This window comes from Vicia villosa, linkage group LG5 (assembly GCF_029867415.1).
Source record: "Vicia villosa cultivar HV-30 ecotype Madison, WI linkage group LG5, Vvil1.0, whole genome shotgun sequence".
NCBI classification, from domain to species: domain Eukaryota; kingdom Viridiplantae; phylum Streptophyta; class Magnoliopsida; order Fabales; family Fabaceae; genus Vicia; species Vicia villosa.
The window spans coordinates 141814413-141837784 of NC_081184.1; the positions used below are offsets into that span (position 1 = coordinate 141814413).

Genomic DNA, 23372 nt, shown 5'->3' on the forward strand with positions numbered 1-23372 from the left:
TTCCTTTATATTGTAAGATATCTCACCCCTTTGCTGATATTTCCCCTACCATGGGAAATGGGCAGGTACTCAAGATTAGCCGTGGTTGTTCGAGTTCGTTTATGTGAAGTCTTGATGTTGCTTTATGGCAAGTCGAGTCGGTGTCCATTGCTCTAATACGTAGCACTCGGGGGGGATTAGTCGTTATTATATGATTATTGTATTCCATGATGACATTTGTGTTAAGTTGAATATAAAGATGTTTATAAGTTGTAAGTGGTGAATGAAGTTTTGTTCCGAATGCTATGTATCTTTATTAAATAAAATATAAGTATGTTTGTTTGGTTAAGTCGAATTGTGACATCCCATCGTTTGATGAATAATTTTAAATGCACTCTGATTTTCGCTTATAATTGCGGGGTAGATAATGGGTGTTACATTCAAACCCTAGGTGTTTCATCTCAGAATGATCGGACCGACGGAAATGTGGCTAGATTAAAGAATATATCTCCTCTAAGATAACAACCATCATTGAATATCTACCACCATCAATTACCCTCAAGATTGATTGTGTTCTAGACATGAAAATTTTATTTATTATTTTAAACAAGGTTGAAATTACTCTAAGAGAACAAACTTTATGTTACTTTCATCCAACAAAAATAATGTGTTTGATATTTTATTGTGTGTCATGAAAAAAGCATTTATCATGTTAAAGAGTGGATCTATATTAATGTACTCCTATGGAGTAGATAAAAATGGATAGATTGAGTGAGATTTACAGTTGGAATTTATTTAACAAATCTCCTTTTCCTTCAAGTGGTTGGTTTGATTTAACAAGCCAAAGGTTGCCTTTGCACCGTGGTGAAAAGGCAAATTGTACATGAACCAAAGGTTGCCTTTCAATTTCAAATGGTTTTTATACATATTTGCAATTTCAATTGCAACTTTAATTTCATCAATAATAAGTTATAAATTAAGTACTTTACATAAACAACTTGTCTCATTGATCACCTTTAATTCTTTTCGACCTTATGTTTAATGATTTCTTCTAGTGCTTGACACCTTTGATTAGACCAATATTGCTAATCCTCAGCCACATTTAAGTCCACAATATACACTTTTCAGTGCGTAGTTATTTTAATCAAGAATAGAAACAAAAGACCACAATTAAGGATCATAATATTCTTGTTTATAGTTTATTTTGCGCAAACTGGATTATATTATCTTCTTCCAAAATCTTATGGTTGATCTTTCTATAGCTATTAAAAGGATGGTATATTAATATTTATGGCCAGTTTGTTTCAGCTTTAAAATAATAGATTTTTTCTTTGTATTTTTGAAAATAGATTTTTTAAAACCGTTTTTCAAAATATTACAAGTTTTTTTATATTCGTTTTTTCTAAAATGAATCACTTAATTTGACATCCTATAACATAAACATACATAATTGAAGACCAAAACTTAGTCAAAATCATAATTTTTTCAAAAAGTTGTATTTCAAAAATGATTTTTATGAAAATCTATTTGAAATAGCTTCAAAATTAAGTGATTTTTTGAAATTTTGATATCCAAATTTTTTCCCCATAAATAGATGAAATACCTAAAATCACATTTTAAGAATAACTATTCAAACAGATTTTTCATTTGAAACTTTTATAAAAAGTTTCTTTGTAAAAATTTTTTTTGCAAAATTTGGTAACACTATAAAAATCATTTTTAAAAAAAACCAAAACAAACGGGCCCTTAATTTCACTTTTATATAGGCTCCTTTTCTATCTTTTTGTTCCATTGGTTTAACGTGACTTTATTTGGCTATTTCATTTCATCGATAATTTAACTTTTTCAAACAGAGATTTTGTGATCTAGAACAATAATAAAACTCGTTTAATATAATTTTATGTGCACTACTCAACTAAATTGTAAAGTAACTCTATTTGATCAATTATTATTATTATATACGATAGAAATGGATAGAATACCTTCTTTTTTTTTAAGATCTAGTACCAACAAATTATTATTATGACACTCTTCTTATCCTCGACCAACAAATTGATGTAAAATCTCTTTTTCAACTAAAATAAAATCACTTATTCGTAATAGTGTTGTTTCATGGAAAACCACTTATCTCGCTCCAATCATCTTAATAGTTAGCCAATCTTATATCTCTTTGAGATGTTCTTATGCATAGTTGTATATATTGCTTTTAATTGTGGTTGCGTTTGTTGTGATTGCGGCCATCGCTGCTGTTGCGATTCATATTTCAGTTATTGCAGCATGAATCTTGAATGAGATGTTTGAAATACCCAGTTAAGAGACAATTAAAATTAAAAATTTTCATTATTAATTGGGAGATGATTGTGAATAAGAATTGTAAAATTTTAATTTTTGATTAGAAAAATTGAATGGACTAGGCAAAATTGTTAGAAATGGTTCCTATGCCCGTATTGGATTTTAAATTACATAGTATTTGCGGCCCCGTGCAGTTGCAGAGGCTACTGTATATGCAATATTGCATTCAAAGTTGCGATACTTAGTTTAAAATCATACTTGCAGTAATATATATCTAGCTGTTCAACTAACAGTTGTCTATGCCACCTTAGTATTTCTCCTCACACAAGATGCAAGTGCAAAGAAACAATAACATTAGTGATATCCAACAAATCAAGATACGGATATCCAACTAAGTGGTACTTGTTTCTATTATTGCCTTATCCAAAAGCAAAAGCATCACTTTTTAATACTAATAGACAAACCAACACTATAATTCTTGTGTTCCGCGGTTACTAATTCACTGTGTGCGCTACTACATCCAAATATTGCCAATATATAAAAGTAAACAAATCAATACAAATAAAAGGGAAATAAAAAGCCCATTCAACAAGCACTTTCCCCATAAAAAGTACTTATAGCTGTAGGCAAATAGTAATATCAGATTAGATTGCAGATCAAATATACAACTTAAACATTTCCTCAAATCTATTGCAATCTAACCACTTGCATGAAGATTGTAATTAAACTAATATAGTTGTAAGTGTAGCAAGGTGAGTGGGCGGCAATAATATAATAATAGCTGATTTAACTGAAAGTAACAACCAACTTGGCACCAAATTATAATAATAGTTACATTCTAACTTTAATGAAAGTATGAAACCATATTATGTAACTTTCTTATATATAGTTCCCAATCTAAGATAGCATAACAACAATCCTTCTTCTCTAATTAACTAACTCATCAACTTCCTCAACAAAAAACATGTATGCTTCTACTTCCTTTACTTCACAGCTCTTCCATGAGCTTCTTGTGGATTCTCACACAAGAAGGCTACTCTTCCAAAACCCTGCTGATCATCGATCACTGACCAACTCTCCTATTCTAACAAACAACCATAATTCTACAAACTCATATTTCGGAATTCGTCAATTTGATTCAAATGTTGTAATGATACTTGCAGTCCTACTGTGTGCTCTTGTTTGCTCTCTTGCATTAAACTCCATCATAAGATGTGCCTTGAGGTTTTCAATCAACAACCAAGCTTCTTCGAGTTCAAGTAACAACGCTTCACAACAATTGGCCAACAAAGGAATAAAGAAGAAGGCTCTCAAAACATTCCCAACAGTGAGTTATTCAACTGACTTGAAATTACCAGGTTTGGATAGGGAGTGTGTTATATGTCTCTCAGAGTTTGCAAAGGGTGAAAAGGTGCGGATTTTGCCTAAATGCAACCATGGTTTTCATGTTCGCTGCATTGACAAATGGCTAAAGGAACACTCATCATGTCCCAAGTGCAGACAATGTCTTCTTCAAACATGTCGAAAGATTGTTGGATTAGAAGCACAACCTGTATTGCCGGTGCCAGAAACTATTATAAGAATTCAACCACTAGAACATGAAGCTGTTGAACGTAACTATAGAGAAGAAAGCAGATAAATGATAATTATAGTTTGAAGCTTTTAGTTTCTTTAGGTTCACCCCAAATCTAAATATAAATTTGTTAAAATTTCGAGTACAGTTTTTTTTCTCCCACATTTTTTTAGTAAATAGTTAATTTGAAACATAGTTAATTGAAACAGATATAATAAAACCTTCAAAATAAATATTTAAATAGATAATATAAAGGTAATAACTTCTCTATCCATTATTTTATTTTATTATATTAATTTTGTTCTCAATTATGCCACTCGTGAATTTGGATAAAATTTTATAATAAGAACACTTAGTGTTCATTCGAGAATCAGAATAGTTGGTGTAGATCTTTGACGCGGTGGTGCGGGTTGCTTTAGTGCGGTGATGCGGGATGGACCTACAAGACTAACACTCTAATGTTTAAGTTAGTTTTTTTTTTAATGAAAATGGGATAAAGTGAATTATGTATTGAATCATACCTCTCTTTTGTTGTTCATGCATTGATGATATATATGTGTGGTTGACAATTGGGCCTTTCTCGTATTGGGCATATAGGTTAGTCCAGAACAGTTGCCCCCCAAGACTTGTTATTATGTGGTGCATGAGAAGCCTTCCGATGAGTTGGGTTGAGGAGAAATATTCGCTCTAGGAAACCTTTCCAATGAAAAAGAGCAATGGAGGAACAAATGGGAAGTTGTTGTGTCCAACCGAACTTCTCTTCAAGAAAAGGTGGATAAAATTTAAGATGAGTTGAAGAAGTCAGGAAAGGAGATGGAGAGATTCCAGAATGAGGCATGGAAGTTAGCTGACCTCAAAAAGGAGGTGGATGCCCACGATACCCCGTCAAATTTGGCTACCAAGGGGACTAGCCTGCAAAGGTGTATGGACGACAAAGAGAATGCCCTATAAAAGGTCAAGTCCATTGAGGTGGAGTTGTCCTCCCAAGTTATTGCAGCCTAGGAAGTCTTTGAGAGGTTGAGGGAATCTCACAAGGAGCATGTGCAAAAGCTAAAGAATGAGGGTGATAACGTCATTGATAAAGGTATCAAGGGATTCATGCTTTCTAGAGAGCCTCCCACTAAATTGAGGTTCTTTGTCTATACGTTGAAATTCCTCAAGAGAAGATTGGCTTCAAGAAGAAGGTCGTTGACGGAGAGATTGTTTGTGATCATGAGGAGGCGAAAGAGGATGAAGATCCTATAGAAGAGGCATAATGATTTTGTAGTCTTTACTGCCGCTATGGCATTTGTACTTTAATTCGAACAATACTTTAATTTCTTAATAAATTGATTGTTCATTTATTTCAATGGTTTGTTGTATCTTCTTCAATATTTTACTGTTTATTTACTGCTTATCTGCCTGCGATTTTGTTTCATCGCTTTGTTTGATTGCAATTTTGTTTCATCATTTTATTCGCTTGTAATTTTGTTTCAATGCTTTGTTCGCCTTAATGGCTCGGTTGTTCTTACTCGTCCTTTTGTTTGGAATAGGGGTAATTTTGACGTTGGAGAGGACTGTGCCCGACCAAGGGTCAGGCCTTATGGTTTGCCCCTAAGTTTATGCATGGTTTATATTCGACATATTATGGGATTCACCACCTACGCTTTAGAGTGGCTAGCTACCGATATATGGGTGTGATAGTTATGGCTTGGTGTGGCATAATTTCCTTTGCTACCTATTTTCTTATGATGAAAATCAACCTAATTCCAACAAGGAGCCTTATATTATTCATGTTAGTACCATGGTTTTAGGATTGGTAGCAATTTTGCTAAAACATGGTTCATAGCAAGATTTTATGGAAAATGTCCTAAAATGCTAGTCAAGTTCATTGAAGATAGATGTTCTGACATATTGTTCCAGAACATCGGTACTAGTTGTTTTAATTGTAGACATATTTGATTTGATTTTCTGAGATTCCTTTTTGATATATCTCACTTATTTTTGCTGGTCAAAAAGATTTAATCTGGAACAAGTGATTTGATCTCCAATTGTACAGAAGTTTCTAAAATTGGATGTTGAGATAATTTAGGAAGCTTAATATTTTGTTCTAATTAAGATTTAAGGAGATTTTTCTACATAATTGGTACAGCTCTCAGCTTGTGGATCAAGTAATATTTGGGTGAAGATTTCGAAGTCCATGGACTCCTGAGTAGTATTTAAAGAGAAACATAAACCTAATGTAATCAACTCTTTTCCCAATTGTAAAATTAGGGAAACTTTAGTGTCTTAGATTTTGAGAGCCTCTTGTATTTTTGTAAATCACCCATGTATTTTTTGATACTGTAAGGTAGATTGATTGTTACTTGATTGTTTGTCAAGTTATTGTTCTCATTCTTGAAGCTTTTAAGCATAGAGTTGAGTATTATTCTCAGTAAAAAGCTTTTAAGCAAATCTGAGTTGTTTTTGTATTGGAAGAATAATCTTCTATTTTGGTTATTGTCACAGGTTGTGACTGGTTTATCACGGAGGTGATTGGTTGTAGGAAGTGAGAGGGGGATCCCATATCTAGAGGGTTCTAGGTAGAAGTCGCACAAGGTAGTGATTAGGCGAGAATTTTGAAAAATGAGACTGTTTAGGTTTTGAACTAATACTATCATAGTGGATTTCCTTCATGGCATGGTAGCCCCTAGAGTATGTGACAATGCATCAAACTAGGTTAACAATTATTTGTTTTATTTATCATTCTGCAATTTATTTCTGCACTCTGGTTTATTGTGTTCTGTCAATCAGCAGATGTCGTAACATCTGTATTGACATTGTGTTTTAAGGTTGGGACATCAGTATTAACATGTTTTAAAAGTTCCAGAATTTCAATTGGTATCAGAGTAGACACCATGTTCTATTTATTGGGTGAGCTCCAGGGAGATAAGTTTCGGGTACTATATGTCTCTTGGAAAACTAGAATGATAGCATTCTGTAAATCAATGGACAACAAAACCTTGAAGTTTTTCAGGTTGGGAGAATCATGGTACTAGGGATATAGAAGAGAAGAGTATGAATTGACTCTTTATAACTCTGAAGCTGTTAATGCCATAATCAATGGAGTTGATAAGCACTTCTTTAGACTGATTATCACTTGTGTTGTGGCCAAAGATACTTGGAAAATTCTCAAGTCCACTCATAAAGGCACATCTAGGTGTTTTTGGAGAAAAGAGTTCAAAAGAAAGGCTGATCAAGATGAAGATACCCAGGTCTCTTAACGAGCTCTCTCAAAAAGTTCTTTTCCTTTTTGGCATTTTGTTATGCTTCGAAAAAAACTCTCAAAAATAGTTCCCCTCAAAAACCTCTCTAAAAAATTTCTCTCCCTATTTTGTATTCGGTAATGCTTCAAAAAAACTCTATTGAAAAATATTTAACTCTTTGAAAAATATTTCTCCCAAACCTCACAAAGTGACTTATGTTTATAGTAAAATATTATGTTGATCTTAAAGAAAAAATTGATGGTGAGAAATGCAATTAAGAAAAATAAACCTATTGACATTTTTTGGTATTCTGATTTAGTTTGATGAGATTTTTACCATTTTGAAAAAAATGATATTTAGAAATATTTTTCTCATTAATGAATTTTCTTGATTTATTTATTTATTTATTTTAATTTTTGAAACGATAATAAATTTTTTTAAAATTTTTTTCATAGATTAAATTTAAATAATCTTATTTTAATTTATTTTTATAGTTTTTTTTCTTGATGAAATTTAATAAAATGAATGCTAGATGAATGAAAACAAATGATTAAAAAGACCTTTTTTTATTATTCTAGAAAAAAATCAACAAAATCAAATATAATACTCACACACTTTTTTTTATTAATTTTTTAAATGTTCGGAAAAAATTGGGGTACTACAGTTGTCCTTATTTAATTATATTTTACTAGAAAAATATGAATAATGGTAGTTTTCATATAATCTTTTTGAAAGATAATTAAATATAAAGGACCCCAATTTTGTCCTTTAATGAGCAAAAAAAAAGAGACGACAAGAAAATAATATGATTGTCTTAAAAAGATGATTCTTAGATCAACAAGAAACATAAATGATCGTCTTTAATCAAAAGGTTGTTGATTAGATCGACATGAAAGTAAATGATCATCTTCAACGGAAAGTTTGATGTGTAGACCGACAAGGAAAGTAAATGATTGTCTTTAACTGGTTGGTTGATGTTTAGATTGACAAAGAAAAATAAATTATTGTCTTCAATCAAAAGATTGGTCGATGCTTAGATCGACAAAAAAAGTAAATAATCGCCTTCAACCGAAAGATTGATGCTTATTTCGATAAGAATGATTTAAGGATAGATGCAAGGTTAAAGCACACATATGTCACAAGAAGAAATAGAAAAAACATGATTGATGCAAGGTTAAAGTTAAACTGAAACAAACATTGTTGATGCAAGGATGATGCAAATATGATTGATGCAAGATAGATACAAATATGATTAATGCATGATTATGGTATGAATGTTTTTTTATAAAAAAATTCAATTACTTGAAGATTTCAGGAAGCACACTCATGTCAGGCAATAGATGGATAAAACTAATACAATTGCTTCTTTTTTCTTTTTTTTTGGCTTAATTGCAACTTTAGTCCCCCTATTTCGTCTTTTTCTTGATTTTGATCCCTTTATTTTAAAAACCACTATTTTAGTCCCTTTTTAAATTTTCTGTGCAATTTTTGTCCCCCTATTTTGTTTTTTTCTACAAAATTAGTCCCTATATATGTCTCTTTTTCAACAGAAAATTCAGAAGGGGGACCAAAATCGTGGTTTTAAAAATAGAGGGACCAAAATCAAAAAAAAGACAAAATGGAGGGACCAAAGTTGCAATTAAGCCTTTTTGTCACCAAGAGAAAACATATTCATCAAGATATTGTGCTAGCTCAACTTCCAAACCATTGCTTTGAATTCATATAACTTAATGGTTTCGGGACTTTCCTGAGTAACTTGATGTATAGAAGAATTACTCCATCAATTATGCAGCATATCTTGTTCCAGTTTATTAAGTCTTGAAACAGTTTTTCCCAATCTATTGAGTTTTGAAGTAGTTTTTCCCAATATGACCACTTATGAATAAACAAGTTCTACAACTGATTGTATATTGCCAGAACCTCCTTGATGCTAAATATTGAGTCGCAATTAAAATTGTTCCTTCTAGATGGTAATGTTAATGGAATGTTCATGCAAGTTTTGTAATCAAAATTTGTTATTGGGATAATATTATGATGAATGAGTCAGAGGTTAGAACATAATATTAGTTTAGACATTCACATTAGAAAAAGGTTATTAGTCATTCAAAGTGGAAAAAGGTGATTAGACATTCAAAGTGGAAAAGGGTGATTATGCAAGAGCAAGATGTACATTGAAGAAGCAAATATTATTGGAGTGAGTTTATTCTACTACAATTTTGCAATAGTATATTTTAAGTAAATTATGCTTTAATTAGGTCTTTTAAGGCTTGTAATCTAGTTTGGTTCACCATTTTTGGATTAAATGATTATAAGGCTCAAATTTTAATTTTAAACCTCCCTCCACTTCCCCTTCTAATTGTCTTCCTTCCTATATTCAATTAAATCAACACATGCATTTAATTTTCAAGAGAACCACAATGGTTATAAAGGTGAGAGATGAAGTTTTAAATGTTAGGTTATCAATACAGGGGTCAACATGAGGGATTATTTTTACAATGGGGTCTTTTTTTATAAGCAACAAACTTTGTGAGAAACACATCACATATTCATCTAAAATTGTAAGGTAATAGATGTGTGTGTTCTCTCACTTATAAATGCCCAAATCTTCACTCTTCTAATCAACGTGAGACTTTTCTACACTCGTTTCTCAATACTTCCAACGCACACTTGTTTTTCTCAACACTCCCCCTTAAGTGTGAGTCTATCAATAATACTCCCCTCAAGTGGAAACTCTTTCATTCATATACACTTGTACCATCATTGACATTTTTTCAATGATACATATGCCCTTACCCACCACTACGTGGAGAGGACTTTCGATACAAGTGAGTTTGTCCTTTGCTCAACCCAACGGCTCATGATCTGGCTTATAAAAAAAGGTAAAAAATATCACAACGGTTGAAATATTCAACCGTAGTGAAATATAGCTTATATTTAATTTAAAAATAAGTAATGATAAAAAAGGTGTCACTATAAAAATATAAAATAAAAACGGTATAAAATATCACAAGAGTTGGAATATTCAACCGTAGTGAAATCTGGCTTATATTTAGTTTTAAAATAAAAGTAAATAAAAAAGATATCACCATAATATTTAAAAAAAAAACACACAAATTTGCTGATGCAGAGATTCAAACTCATAAATTTTACGAAATTTTATCATAGTTGCTTTTATCCAACCGTGGTAATATGGTAATATGTAAAGTATTTTTAAGGGTTAATTGCAATTTTGGTCTCTCTATTATATTTTTTTTGAGTTTTGATCCCCCTATTTTAAAATCCGGAATTTTAGTCCGTATATTTTAGTTTTTTGAGGATTTTGGTCCCCTTGCAAATCCGAAGGCAATTTTAAATGAAATGACGCTCACATTGATGATGTGTCATTGCTAGTTCAGCAGTGAATTGTTCAAAAAAAAAAATTTATTTAAGATTTATGGTGAACATGTCATTAACGTGAGTTCCATTTCGTTAAAAATTGCCTTCGAATTTGTAAGGGGGCCAAAATTCTCAAAAACTAATATAAAGGGACTAAAATTCCGGATTTTAAAATAGGGGGACCAAAACAAAAAAAAAAAACGAATAATAGGGGACCAAAATTACAATTAAGCCAATTTTTAATTAAAAATAAATAAAAATAATAACGTCTGATTTTCAATATTTCATCATAGTCCTTCAATAAATAGTGAATGATAAAATGAGCCTCGTAATATATAGATTATATATTTACATTTGGGGTCAACCTTAGCAACTAAAAGTTTGTAACTGAAATTAACATTTATCCGCTTTCTTCCCTATAGCTACGTTCAACGGCTTCATGGTCTAGTGGTTGAATCCTGGTAATGGTTTCCGGTACTGGCAGCACAATTGGCTGCACCTGCGAATCACCAACCTTTCTACATGTTTGAAGAAGACATTGTCTGCACTTGGGACATGATGAGTGTTCCCTTAGCCATTTGTCAATGCAACGAACATGAAAACCATGGTTGCATTTAGGCAATATGCGTACCTTTTCACCTTTTGCAAACTCTGAGAGACATATCACACACTCTATATCCAAACCAGGCAGTTTCAACTCAGTTGAATAGCTCACTGTGTGAAAGGTTTTGAGAGCTTTCTTCTTGATTCCTTTATTAGCCAATTGAGGTAAACTGTTGCTACTTGAACTTGAAGAAGCGTTATCGTTGATGGCTTGGTTCGAAAATCTCAAGGCACACCTTATGATGGAGTTTAATGCAAGTGAGCAAATTAGAGCACATAATAGGACTCCAACTATCATCAGAGTATTTAAATCAAATTCAGGAACTCCAAAATTATGGTTGTTTAGTGGTTGATTATCAATTGGGCCTTGGATGAGTAACCTTCTTGTGTGAGATTCCACAAGAAGCTCGTGGAGGAGTGGTGAAGTAAAGGAAGTAGAAGCATACATTTTTGTTGTTGTTGGACTTGGGGAACTAGATGAGTTGATTAATTAGAAGTTGAGGCTTGTTGTTATGTATGTTATCTTATATAAAGGACTATATATAGGGAAGTTATATATATAACTTAGTAGGATATGATATCTTGCTTTGATTAAAGTAATATTATAATTTAGTTACCAAGTTGCTTAAACTAAACCAGTTACTATATGAATGTTCTTTATCCTAAAGATAGTAGGAAATAGGAATGCATACGTGATAGTACAATATTATAGCCGCCCACTCGCCTGGCTATATTAAATATTTGCTTAATTACAATCTTCATGCAAGTGGTTAAATCGCAATATGTTGGAGGAAATAGTGGCTCATAATCAAATTGACAAAATGTTTGAACTAAATATTTGATCTGCAATCTAATTTAATAATACTACTTTTTTACAGCTACACGTACTTTTTATGGGGAAAGTGTTTGTTGAAAGGGCTTTTTATTGGCTTTTTATTTGTATTGATTTGTTTAGTTTATCGGTAATATTTGATTAGAACATATTTGGATGTAGTAGCGCACACAGTGAAGTGTAGTAACCGCAGAAGACAAAAATTATAGTGTTGGTTTGTCTATATTAAAAAGTGTTGCTTTTGCTTTTGGATAAGGTAGTAATAGAAACAAGTACCACTTAGTTGGATATCCGTATCTTGATTTGTTGGATATCACTAATGTTATTGTTTCTTTGCACAATTGCACTCGCATCTTGTATGTGTGAGATATGGAAGAAGTAGAAAGGTGGGCATAGACAAGTGTTAGTTGAACAGCTAGATATATCTTATTACAACTTATGCATAACAATATATGAAGGAGATATCTGATTAGCTAGCTACCAACATGATTGGAACGAGTTAAGTCATATAAAGAAATGGTTGATTTTGATATCTGATTTTTGCATATAAAGAAAATACAACTGAGGGGGAGGACTCAATATTATTTCCTCGATCAACATATTTTATGGTTGTTATTGATGAGGTCTTTTGATTTCTTTGGGAATTTTTAAGTACGTCTTGAAATGAAAAAACTTTTAATTTATTCATAATTTGTAATTAGATTTTGTAAATAAAAAGATTTTTAATAGGTTTATGAGCTTTTAAATAATTAGTAATTAGATCTTTGAATTTAGGGACTCAATTACTGGTGTTGGAGGTGAAAGATAAGGAAAATGGATTCCTAACTTTCAATATCCTGACTTTGGGTGATTCTAGACTAGTTTTATGGAGAGAAAAGTGAAAATAAGAAGGAAAAGAAAAGGAGGAAAACATGAGAGAGAAATTTTAGAGAGATATAGAGAGAAAGGTAGAGGGTAGTTCCCTCCACAAAGTCAGACAATCTCTATACAAAGAATAAGATTGGTGAAGTTTATGGATTAAATATTGTCGTACAAATATGATATGATGAATGATGTAGTAATCAAGGCCGGTCCCAACATTTTAGAGGTCGAGGTCCCGGACAAATAATAAAAATGGATTCCAATAAATACAAACTCTAATATATATAATTCTTGTTCAAAAATATTTTAAATATATTAATCTAACTATATATATATTTAATCATAATAATTTAGTTAAAAAAATATATATTTAATCATTAGTTAAAAAATAATATTAATATTAGAAAAAAAATACTAATATTAATAAAAAAATTAATATGACCACGGTTGTTTAAGACACTACCTATGATTTAATTTTAATATTATAATATATGGCAGTTTTTAAAACAAAATTGAAAAATAAAATTACATATAATTGTACCAGGTGGACCAGGTAGCAGTATTTGAAAACAACTGAAAAATATTACAAAATGTGTTCAAAGAGATCGAACAAACCACCTAGTAGATAAACTCACGGAACAACACAATGCGGTATAGTTGGATTTGTGTTACTTGTTGTCGCACCATAACATATATATAAATTATTTTTTTTATAATTTCTAAAGTCCAAAGCCATTTAATATGAGGCCCTCATTTTTTATGAGGTTTTGGGCTGTGTGTCTGCTTGCCCTGACCCAGAGTCGGTCCTGGTAGTAATGGATGGAACGGCGAAGGGTGCTTAAGGAGAGGTTGTCTTTAGATAAAGGTGTGGATGTTGTGTGGTAGATATGTGGAGTTGAGTGTTATAAAGGGAGATATGGAGGAATAGTGTAGGTGTACGTGTAGTTCATTTTTCACTAATCTATAATATAAAAAAGATGGATGCACTGGTTTTTACATTTAAGCCTTTCTCTCTACTTTCACTACATCATATATTTAAGGGTATTTTCTATTTAAACAAACTAATTCTCAACCATGTTGTACGATTTGGTTTGAAACTAACATATTCCAAACGTCTGACCGGTGACCTTCCCATTCTTTATAGTTTTTTACATCAATATGGCAACCTGTTTTCAAGATTATTTTAAATTATGCTTACACAACCTTCCCTCTTTCACGATACTGGTTCCACCTTTTTCTTTTTTCAAATATCAATGTGTCTAATCACTCTACAATTGTCATGTCCTAATGCCTATTGTCGCCTATTTCACAGCTTCTCACTTATCTCTTTCTTCTCCCATCACATCATATCTCTCATCACACATTTCTCTTCCTTCTTTCAACACTCTCTTATCTATTCATTCTCTCTTCTTTCTTCCCTTAGGCCGGATTTAGCTCTGCGTTCAACACCTATTCTCCATCGTCTTCCTCCAATTTTTTTTCATCATAGTCAAATGGAAGGTTGATGTCAAAGTCCACCACAAATGGAAGGTTATTAATAACACAAAGGAGAATTTGAGCTTATTCGTATAGACAAAGATGTGAGCTTTTATTATCCCTCTTCATTTTGTTTTAACTATTCATGTTTGTTTTGTGTTTATGATTATGGTTATTTTCCATTAAATGTATTTTTGTGTGTTTTAATGTTTATTTCATCTATATTAGTAGTGCATGTCCATCAAAAAGTTGTGAGGTTTGTGCTCCATTATATTTCGTTATAACAATTATCGTTTATAGTAGATGGATTTTTCTGGTTTGTGTTTTCTATGTGAATGTTTGTTTCATTTATATTTGTAATATAAATGAGGTTTCGTTTATAGCTTTTGATTTTTTATGGTTTAGCATCAAGGTTTTAACTGGTTTGTGTCTTTTCTGTGAATATTTGTTACATTTATGTTTGTACTAAAGGTGAGGTTTCGTTTATAGTTTCTTTTTTTTTTTTAGGGTTTAACATCAAGTTACATTTATTATAGTTCCATCATGTTATGTTTAGGTTTAACATCTATCTATATATATATATATATATATATATATATATATATATATATATATATATATATATATATATATATATATATATATATATATATATATATATATATATCGACCAGCCTTGCTTGCATGCCAAGGCGACAACCAATCTCAGTCTCCAATCTTGTGACAGGTGCATATACTTCAGAGTAGTCAATTCCTGCTCTTTGAAGAAATCTTGGAGCCGCCAATCTGGCCTTATGTCTTGCTATCGACCCATCAGCATTGTGCTTCAACTTGAACACCCACCTCACTTCGAAATCTTTTCTGTGTGCTGGCAATTCGACTAACTCCTATATGTTGTTTCATTTGATTGCTTATAACTCTTCGGCCATAACTGACTTCCACTATTTATTCTATAAAGACTCGCTATAGTTGATTGGTTTAGCACTTGCAAAGCCAGAACGAAATTTGGGATGAAGACGAATGAAGCGGCGCGATGAGGTTCCATGGGTTTCCTAGTGTTATACGGTTGAACGAAGTTGCTTAGTTGCCTCCATTTTTTAAAAGGTCTTCGTCATGTCTAATATGAGTAACTTAATCATCAATTTCACTTCTTTTTCTTAGATAACAACCATGTGGTTAAGAAGATATCCTTAAATCGATAAATACATCAATATGAGCGTCATTTCATTTAAAATTGTCTTCAAATTTACAAGGGGACCAAAATTCTCAAAAAACTAAAATATAGAAAATCAAATTCCAGATTTTAAAATATGGGGACCGAAACTCAAAAATTGATAACAATGGCACTAAAATTGCAATTAAGCCATATTTATAGCTCAAAAAAGTTTAAGGGGTGAGTTAGAAAAAGAAAAGAAAAACGCAGAAGCACATAGAAGAAAGATAAGAAAGAAAGAATGCGGGCCTTAACATGCACCCTCTCTGCTTATCCTGCGCATCCTGTTCCAACCTCCATTTCAACTGCCACCGTTAGCTACACCCCTCGCCTCTCTATTCCCGTCAATCCCTTCGTTCCAGAGGTACTCTTCGAATTTCTCATACTACAAATTAACTCCTTCAAAATCATCAACAGTAAGAGTTAATTTTGTTGAAAATTGAAATGCAGGTTGTAAAAGCCGTTGATTCTTTGCATTCAGAGTTCAGGGCCGTGGATAATTTGGTTGCGTACAATTCCACCCGTGTCCTTAAAGCTTTTCACAATGCTCGACTTGGTTCTCATGTATGTAACCATAACCATCCCCTTTCATTTCGATAACAGCTTTGTATTTCAATTGTTATTTTTCGTATTTTGGTTTTAGGTTTTGTTTGTATAAACAACTTAATTAAGGTATTTTCATAATCGGTTTGCATAAGTTCTCTAGAATAGTTTCACCAGTACTTATGGACGTGTTTGGATAAACAATTTATTTTTCGCTTAAATCATAAGTGCTTATAAATAAACTTGCATAAACTTTTTTTTATAACAAAAGTTAAAATAAATTTAAATTGTTTTTATATATGCTATAAGTTGTTTTTATAAGCTATTTTGAAAAACTTATAAATAAGTTTGATAAGGTCTTCCAAACAGTATTGTAAGACTTATATTAGTAGATAAACTCAAACAAGACAATCTGAACAGGCTCAGTAAATAAGTTCAAATAAGTGAATTTAAATAGGTCTTTGATTGGTTTTTGACATGCATATTGCTATCAGCACTTTGGCGGTTCCACAGGCTATGGCCACGATGAAGCTGGGGGACGCGAAGCTCTTGACCAGGCTTTTGCGGAAATTGTTGGAGCGGAATCTGCTATTGTTCGTTCACAGGTTCCTGACCTTCCCTGGTTTCTTTATATAAGGTTACTTATTAATGTTCTTACTGAAATTGCTATATGGGGCTTATTACATAGTGTGTGTGTTTGGTTATGTACTGACAAAAGTTGAATTTGAATGAATTGATTATGACTAAAAATGAGATGAATGTAAAGTGATTTATGTTTTGATATATTTGTATAAAAGTGGGTTAAATAATAAATTTAAACTAAAAATCAGTTGTAGAGATGTAAACTCAATTATAGTTTCAAAGTTATAATCAATTGTGGAAGCAAATTCAATTCTAATCGAAGAATATCCAAACATGTCAAAATTAATTCGACACCTCTAGAATCAATTTTGTCTCTTCCAAGAGTGGACCCAAACATACACTTACATAATATTCTCATGAACAGTTCTTCTCAGGTACTCATGCTATCACATGTGCTTTATTTGCCCTCTTGAGGCCAGGAGATGAGGTAACAGTTTTTTTTCTTCTTGTGATATTCTATACTTTTCATTCTTTACCAGAAGTTTAGCTCTTTAGTTGTGAAATGTTTTCCTATTGAATTTGTAACTGGAATAAGGTTTTTAGACTGATATAGCAATCAGCTTTTGGCAGTTGCTGGTGCTCCTTATGACACTTTAGAGGAAGTAATTGGGAAACGGGACTCTGGTGGTTTGGGTTCCCTCCAAGATTTTGGGGTGAAATACCGAGAAGTTCCGGTATGCAACTTATTCGTAATTAATAATTTTCTAGATCTAACTCATTAGTCTTCTTTATGACGCTTCCTTGAGATTTTTTCATCAGCTTGCTGAGGATGGTGGACTTGACTGGAATGCGCTGATGAGTGCTGTTAAACCCGAAACAAAATGTGCACTCATACAGAGGTCATGTGGTTATTCTTGGCGTCAGAGTTTGAGTGTTAATGACATAGGGAGAGCGATTCAAATTATCAAGGTAAGAGTCATAGTTGTGCTCTTTTCTTTTAAACAGTAACTTTATGCTTCGAAGCTGATATTATTGCTCTGTGACTTGTCCTTGAATGTTCAGAAGCAAAATCCTGAGTGTTCAGTCATGGTGGACAATTGCTATGGTGAACTTGTGGAAGGCATTGAACCTCCGATGGTGGTAAGTTGTAATGTGCTACTGTATGTATTGCTTTATTCCAAGGATGTGCAGCATCACATTTCTACATTGGTCGGCAGGGTGCAGATTTGATGGCGGGCAGTTTGATCAAGAATCCTGGTGGAACAATTGCACCATGTGGTGGATATGTTGCTGGGAAAAAGAAACTGGTTGAAGCAGCTGCAGCGCGTCTTTCTGCACCTGGGCTTGGTGTGGATTGTGGTTCAACTCCCGGTGATATCATGAGGGCCTTTTTCCAGGGATTGTTTCTTTCACCTCAAATGGTTGGGGAAGCAATCAAGGTACCATATTCTTCATTTCATTATAATATATTATTTGCTTATATCTGGTAGTGAAACTTTCCATTTTTTTACTAGGGTTCCTTCCTGATTGCTGAAGTTTTGGCATCTAAAGGTTATAAAGTGCAGCCACTCCCTCGAGTCCCCCGATGTGATACTGTTCAGGTTTTCCTGCTTAATCTTTGCTATTTTTCTTTCTAGATGAAACAGGCATCTGATTTTTAATTTTGATGTGAAGTTATTAGTAGTACTATCAAAATCATGTTTCTGGTAGAAAAGCTGTTCTTGATGTAAGCAAAAACCAATCACTTAGGTGTTTCTTTCAGTTTCAAGATATAATTATATATAGAAGATAATTATTCCAATGATAGCTTAAATTAATCTTCACTGCCAATAGGCTGTACAGCTTGGAAGCCATGAGCGCCTCCTTGCTTTCTGTGAGGCTGTTCAAAGAAGTTCTCCCGTGGGATCATACACCAAACCAATTGCGGGTACCTCTCCTGGATATGCGTCAGAGGTCTGCTCACATTAACCTCTACAGCCCCCTCCCAAACTTATTATATTTCGGTTCTTGTATGATGCTCATTATTACTTTGCGATCTTAAGTCCTAAGAGATATTAATAACTCTTAGATATCGATCTTCTCAGGTGATCTTTGCCGATGGAACCTTCATTGACGGGAGTACTAGTGAGCTTTCATGTGATGGACCTCTTAGAGAACCATTTGCTGTATTTTGCCAGGTGTTTTGGTTATGTATCAAATAATAATTTACTACCAATGATATGAATATGATTCACTATTACACAATACATATTAACTAAATTTATTTTACAAATGCAGGGAGGCACTCATTGGACTCAATGGGGACTGGTCCTTGGAGAAGTTTTGAAATCTATATGATGGAATCTAAATTTCAGTAAGTTAATACTGCATGATATGACCTTCAGAGGACAGCATGACTAAGATTGGTACAAATACAGTTAAGGCCAGGGTGGAAAAGAAATGTTTATCGAAAAATACGAACTAACTGTGACTAAATCTGGTGCAGCAAGCCAAATGATGTAGATTTTGAAATTTTGGGTGAGAAAATAGATTTTGTATAGTAATATTCTTTGAAGTTTATGCATGTGTGTAAAATCTGAAAAATCTTAATATCTTATGATGTTTAATGCATTAATCAGTAAGTGTTTGGGAATAGTGAGTTTTGTATATGATTTAGGATGTTCAGTAATGTGTTAATTTAGAAACCATGATAAGAACTGCTTTGCCCGCAATAGTATGTCGTGTGAACCTTATTTGTAAGTATCATGATATAATTAGGAATGTTCGTGGTTCGGTTTAGATCGGTTTTAAGATAAAAAGTCATCCGATTCAAAGATAAATTTATTAGCGGTTCGGTTTTGGATGATATATTAAAAACAATCTGATCCGATCCAATTTCATGCACTTTAATTTAGATCGATCTTTGGATATCTAAATTATAAATTATATTTTTATTAATATTATAAAAATACTAATAAATCATAAGTTTGATATAATATAAAACATTAAATATACTATATTAAAACTTAATATTACAAAATGAAAATGATTGGTGATGGTTGAAATAAAAAAAAATAGATTAAATCAAACTAATAAATACAATTAAAAAGATAATTATCACTTCATAGGGAGAATTACTGTTTGATCCCCGCAACTGTGATCGAAAGGAGACTGAAATCACTTGATGTCAGAACTAACATCCGAACCGGACTATATCGGTGGTGAAAAACCAAAATAAATAAATAAATTAATTATAAAAATATATACAAGTGGTTCGGTTTTGATCGATTTTGAAAAATCAATTCGAAATCTGATCCAAACTGAGCGGTTTTCACAAAATGACATCCAAATACATCCAATAAATTTCAATTTTTTTAATCGATTTGCGGTTTTTATTTGAATTGGTTTGGTTTTGAACACCCATATATGTAATGCGTCTCTTTCTCATGACATAGCTAGAAGAATAAGTGTTTATATACTTTGGGAATATCTTAAGCCACTCATATACAACCACTCATATACCTTCTTAGGGGCCTCTGGCGTAATTTATTTTTTGTCTCCAAAATTCGGAGATGCATCTCTGAAAATACCGCTAATAAAACGAAATATGGTGTGTTGAGATATTTCAGATATCTATATCTGAAAATACCTAAAACTAAAAATTGAGTGCATTCGAATATGCATGTTCAAAAAATATTTTCGAATTTTCAGAAATCTTTTTCAATGTATAAAGGTTTATCAAGAGATTCCCGTGTACTTTTGTGTGACGATGTAGAGAGAATGTGTCATACATATTCACACCTAAAATTCCAACGTATCCTCATTTTTCTTCTTTTCTCATAATTTCACCTTCTATTAGAGATAAGGTTCTCTAGTTAGTTGTGGCTGTGGTTAGTTCTGTTATTAGTTTGTTACAACCGATTGTATAGTATGGTGTAACTAACTTTTCTATCAGCTCTAGCATATATACTAAGTTGTGTATTGTTTCAAGGTAAATGAATTGAATCACATTGCTAAATCTTCTTCTTGTTGCCTTCCAATTCACTGAGTGAGGAATGAATTGTAAACCTTTCTCTTCTAACATGGTATCAGCGGTTCCGATCGCCTACGCTTCCGTCACTTCCACATTGTGATTTCGTTTCATTCACCATGCGCTTCACTCTCTCTCTCTCTAACCCTTGTTGAATCAGCTTCATAGTGCTCCCATGGCGTCTGAAAATCCTGAATCGGTGACGCAAAGCCAAGATTTCTCATCGACGTTTGGTGCGACGAAATCCAATACTTTTGGTCTGAAACTCTCCATCAAATTGCAAGAGAACAACTACCTACTATGGAATCAACAGGTTAAAGGTGTGATCCTTGCACAAAAAAAGCACAAACTCGTCGTCAATCCGCAAATCCCTCAGAAATATAAAACGGCTCAAGATCGTCTTTCAGGTGAGATTTTTGATGAATATGAATCTTGGATAGCTCAGGATCAAGCAGTGTTTATTTGGCTTCTTTCTACAATTTCTGAATCTGTGCTACCTCGTGTTCTTGCGTGCAAACATGCGTTTGAGATCTAGGATAAAATTCACTAGTTCTTTAACGCTCAAATGAAAGCTAGGGTTAGACAGTTACGTGTGGAACTAAAATCCACAAAGAAAGGCAATAGATCAATCACGGAATTCGTTCTCCGAATCAAAGCTATTGCCAATTCTCTTCTAGCTGTTGGAGAATCCATTACTAAACAAGATCAAATTGATGCCATTCTCGAAGGACTTCCTGAGGAATTCAATCCCTTCGTGATGCAAATGTATGGTTGTCCTGTGCCACCTACGTTGTGCGATGTTGAGGCTCTTCTCTATGTACAGGAGGCACAGTTAGACAAATTTCTCCAAGAACTCGTGGCTTCAACAATTGCAGCAAATATTGCTCACACCAACCTTGAAGAATCTGGCTCCAGAGGAGCATACTCAAGTGGTCGTGGCAACAGATTCACTCGCGGATGAGGACGTGGCCGTGGAAGATCCACATCTCGTAATCGACCAACTTGCCAACTTTGTGGCAAGTATGGACACTCTGTATCAACCTGCTGACACAGATTTGATGAGAATTACATGCCTCCAGAAAACAACAACAATCAGTCCAACACTGCTTCCAAACGGGACACTAGCATAGAATCTCCAAAGAGCTCTCAAGCTATGGCTATGATGGATACTACTCAGGAGTACTCTCTTCCTTCAGAGCTTGAATCACAAGTCTGGTTTGCTGACTCAGGTGCCTCTCATCACTTAACTCCTTTTGCACACCTTTTACACACAAAACACAAGTATAGTGGTCCTAACAAAGTCTGTGTTAGTAATGGCCAAACCCTTAATATTCAGTCTATTGGATCTATTCACTTTAAATCTCAAACTAAGTCTGGTCATAACTTAGATCTCATAGATGTGCTTCATGTTCCTTCAATCACTAAAAACCTGTTGTCTGTTTCTAAACTGTCTAGTGATAACAATGTCATGTTTCAGTTTTTCCCTAACAAATGTTATATTATATCTCAGGCTTCTAAACAAGTGATTGTTGAAGGAGCCCTGGATGAGTGTGGTTTGTATTTCTTTCCTCAACTATCTCAGGATCTTACAAGGGCTCACAAAGTTGGTCACAATCACAAACAGTCCTCGGGTATTCATAGCTATGTAGCTTCCAATATTTATGTTCCTAGGTCTGTTCTTACTAGTACTTCTTGTAATAATGCCACACTTTGGCATCACAGATTAGGTCACACAAATTACAATTTTGTTGCTCATATTTTGAAGCTTTGTAATATTCCTAATGCTAATAAACATAGTATTGATTCTTGTACTTCTTGCAATTTGGGCAAAACCCATAGACTTTATGCTCTTTTAACTAGTAGAGTCTATAAAAGTCCCTTTGATGTGATTTATACTGACCTATGGGGTCCTTCCCCTAATCCTTCTAGTTCTGGCTATAGGTACTATATTGCCTTTGTAGATGGTCATTCCAAGTACACATGGCTATACTTTCTTAAACAAAAATCTGAAGCCCTAGCATCCTTTAAACTGTTCTTTACATTTGTTCAAACTCAGTTTGGGACAGTTATTAAGGCTGTACAATCTGATTTTGGTGGTGAATTTCGAACTTTTATCAAATATCTAGCAGAACTTGGCATTACACATAGGCTAACATGCCCTCACACATCACACCAAAATGGAAGTGTTGAAAGAAAACATAGGCAAATTGTTGAAATGGGTCTCACTCTTCTGGCTCATGCATCCTTGCCTACAGATTATTGGGATCATAGCTTTGCCACATATGCCTATCTAATTAACAGGCTCCCTACCATTGCTCTTCCTAAAGCTACCTCTCCCTTATATGCCATGTATGCTAAGCAGCCAGATTTTAAGTCCTTAAGGGTGTTTGGTTGTTCTTGCTTCCCTCTACTGAGACCTTTTAATAAACACAAACTCCAAATGAGGAGTCAAGAATGCATCTATCTTGGAGTGTCCCCTCAACATAAGGGCTACAAATTCCTAAGCAAGGAGGGTAGGATCTATATCTCTAAAGATGTCAAATTCAATGAGTTCCATTTTCCCTATCCCACTATGTTTCCAGCTCATGCACCAGTGGCTGCTCCACCAAATTTAAATACTCTGTCTTTTCCTTCATCTGCTAGGACAAACCTATTCACCTCTATTGGTGTTACTTTATCTGGTCAATTCAGTGACTTACCTCAAAACACAGAGGTACCAAACTCAACCAGTCTGGCTTCCCCTGTTAACAACTCTGGTCCCACATTACCAGCAAGTCAGCCAAATTCTCTCATGTCTCCCTCTGCACAAT

General features: G+C 33.4%; 3 protein-coding genes across 4 annotated transcripts; 2 read left to right on the forward strand and 1 right to left on the reverse strand.

Annotated features, from left to right (window-relative positions):
• Window positions 1-3164: 3164 nt before the first annotated feature.
• LOC131602834 (RING-H2 finger protein ATL78-like) lies at window positions 3165-5129 on the forward strand. The gene has a single exon (XM_058875035.1). The coding sequence runs from the start codon at window positions 3236-3238 to the stop codon at window positions 3908-3910; it is 675 nt and encodes a 224-aa protein (XP_058731018.1). The 5' UTR covers window positions 3165-3235; the 3' UTR covers window positions 3911-5129.
• A 5534-nt stretch (window positions 5130-10663) lies between these two features.
• LOC131602835 (RING-H2 finger protein ATL78-like) lies at window positions 10664-11553 on the reverse strand. The gene has a single exon (XM_058875037.1). It carries the CDS (start codon window positions 11492-11494, stop codon window positions 10844-10846), a length of 651 nt encoding a protein of 216 aa, XP_058731020.1. The 5' UTR covers window positions 11495-11553; the 3' UTR covers window positions 10664-10843.
• A 4035-nt stretch (window positions 11554-15588) lies between these two features.
• On the forward strand, window positions 15589-19187 carry LOC131607596 (uncharacterized). 2 transcript variants are annotated; one of them, XM_058879577.1, is made up of 12 exons: window positions 15589-15792; window positions 15879-15992; window positions 16466-16576; window positions 16978-17040; window positions 17174-17287; window positions 17373-17522; window positions 17616-17693; window positions 17771-17992; window positions 18068-18154; window positions 18387-18506; window positions 18638-18738; window positions 18831-19187. In XM_058879577.1, exons 1-12 carry the CDS (start codon window positions 15670-15672, stop codon window positions 18877-18879), a joined length of 1332 nt encoding a protein of 443 aa, XP_058735560.1. In that variant the 5' UTR covers window positions 15589-15669; the 3' UTR covers window positions 18880-19187. The 2 variants fall into 2 exon arrangements, with proteins under 2 accessions (XP_058735560.1, XP_058735559.1); XM_058879576.1 differs by having other exon boundaries at window positions 15591-15792; window positions 18638-18730.
• Window positions 19188-23372: the final 4185 nt, after the last annotated feature.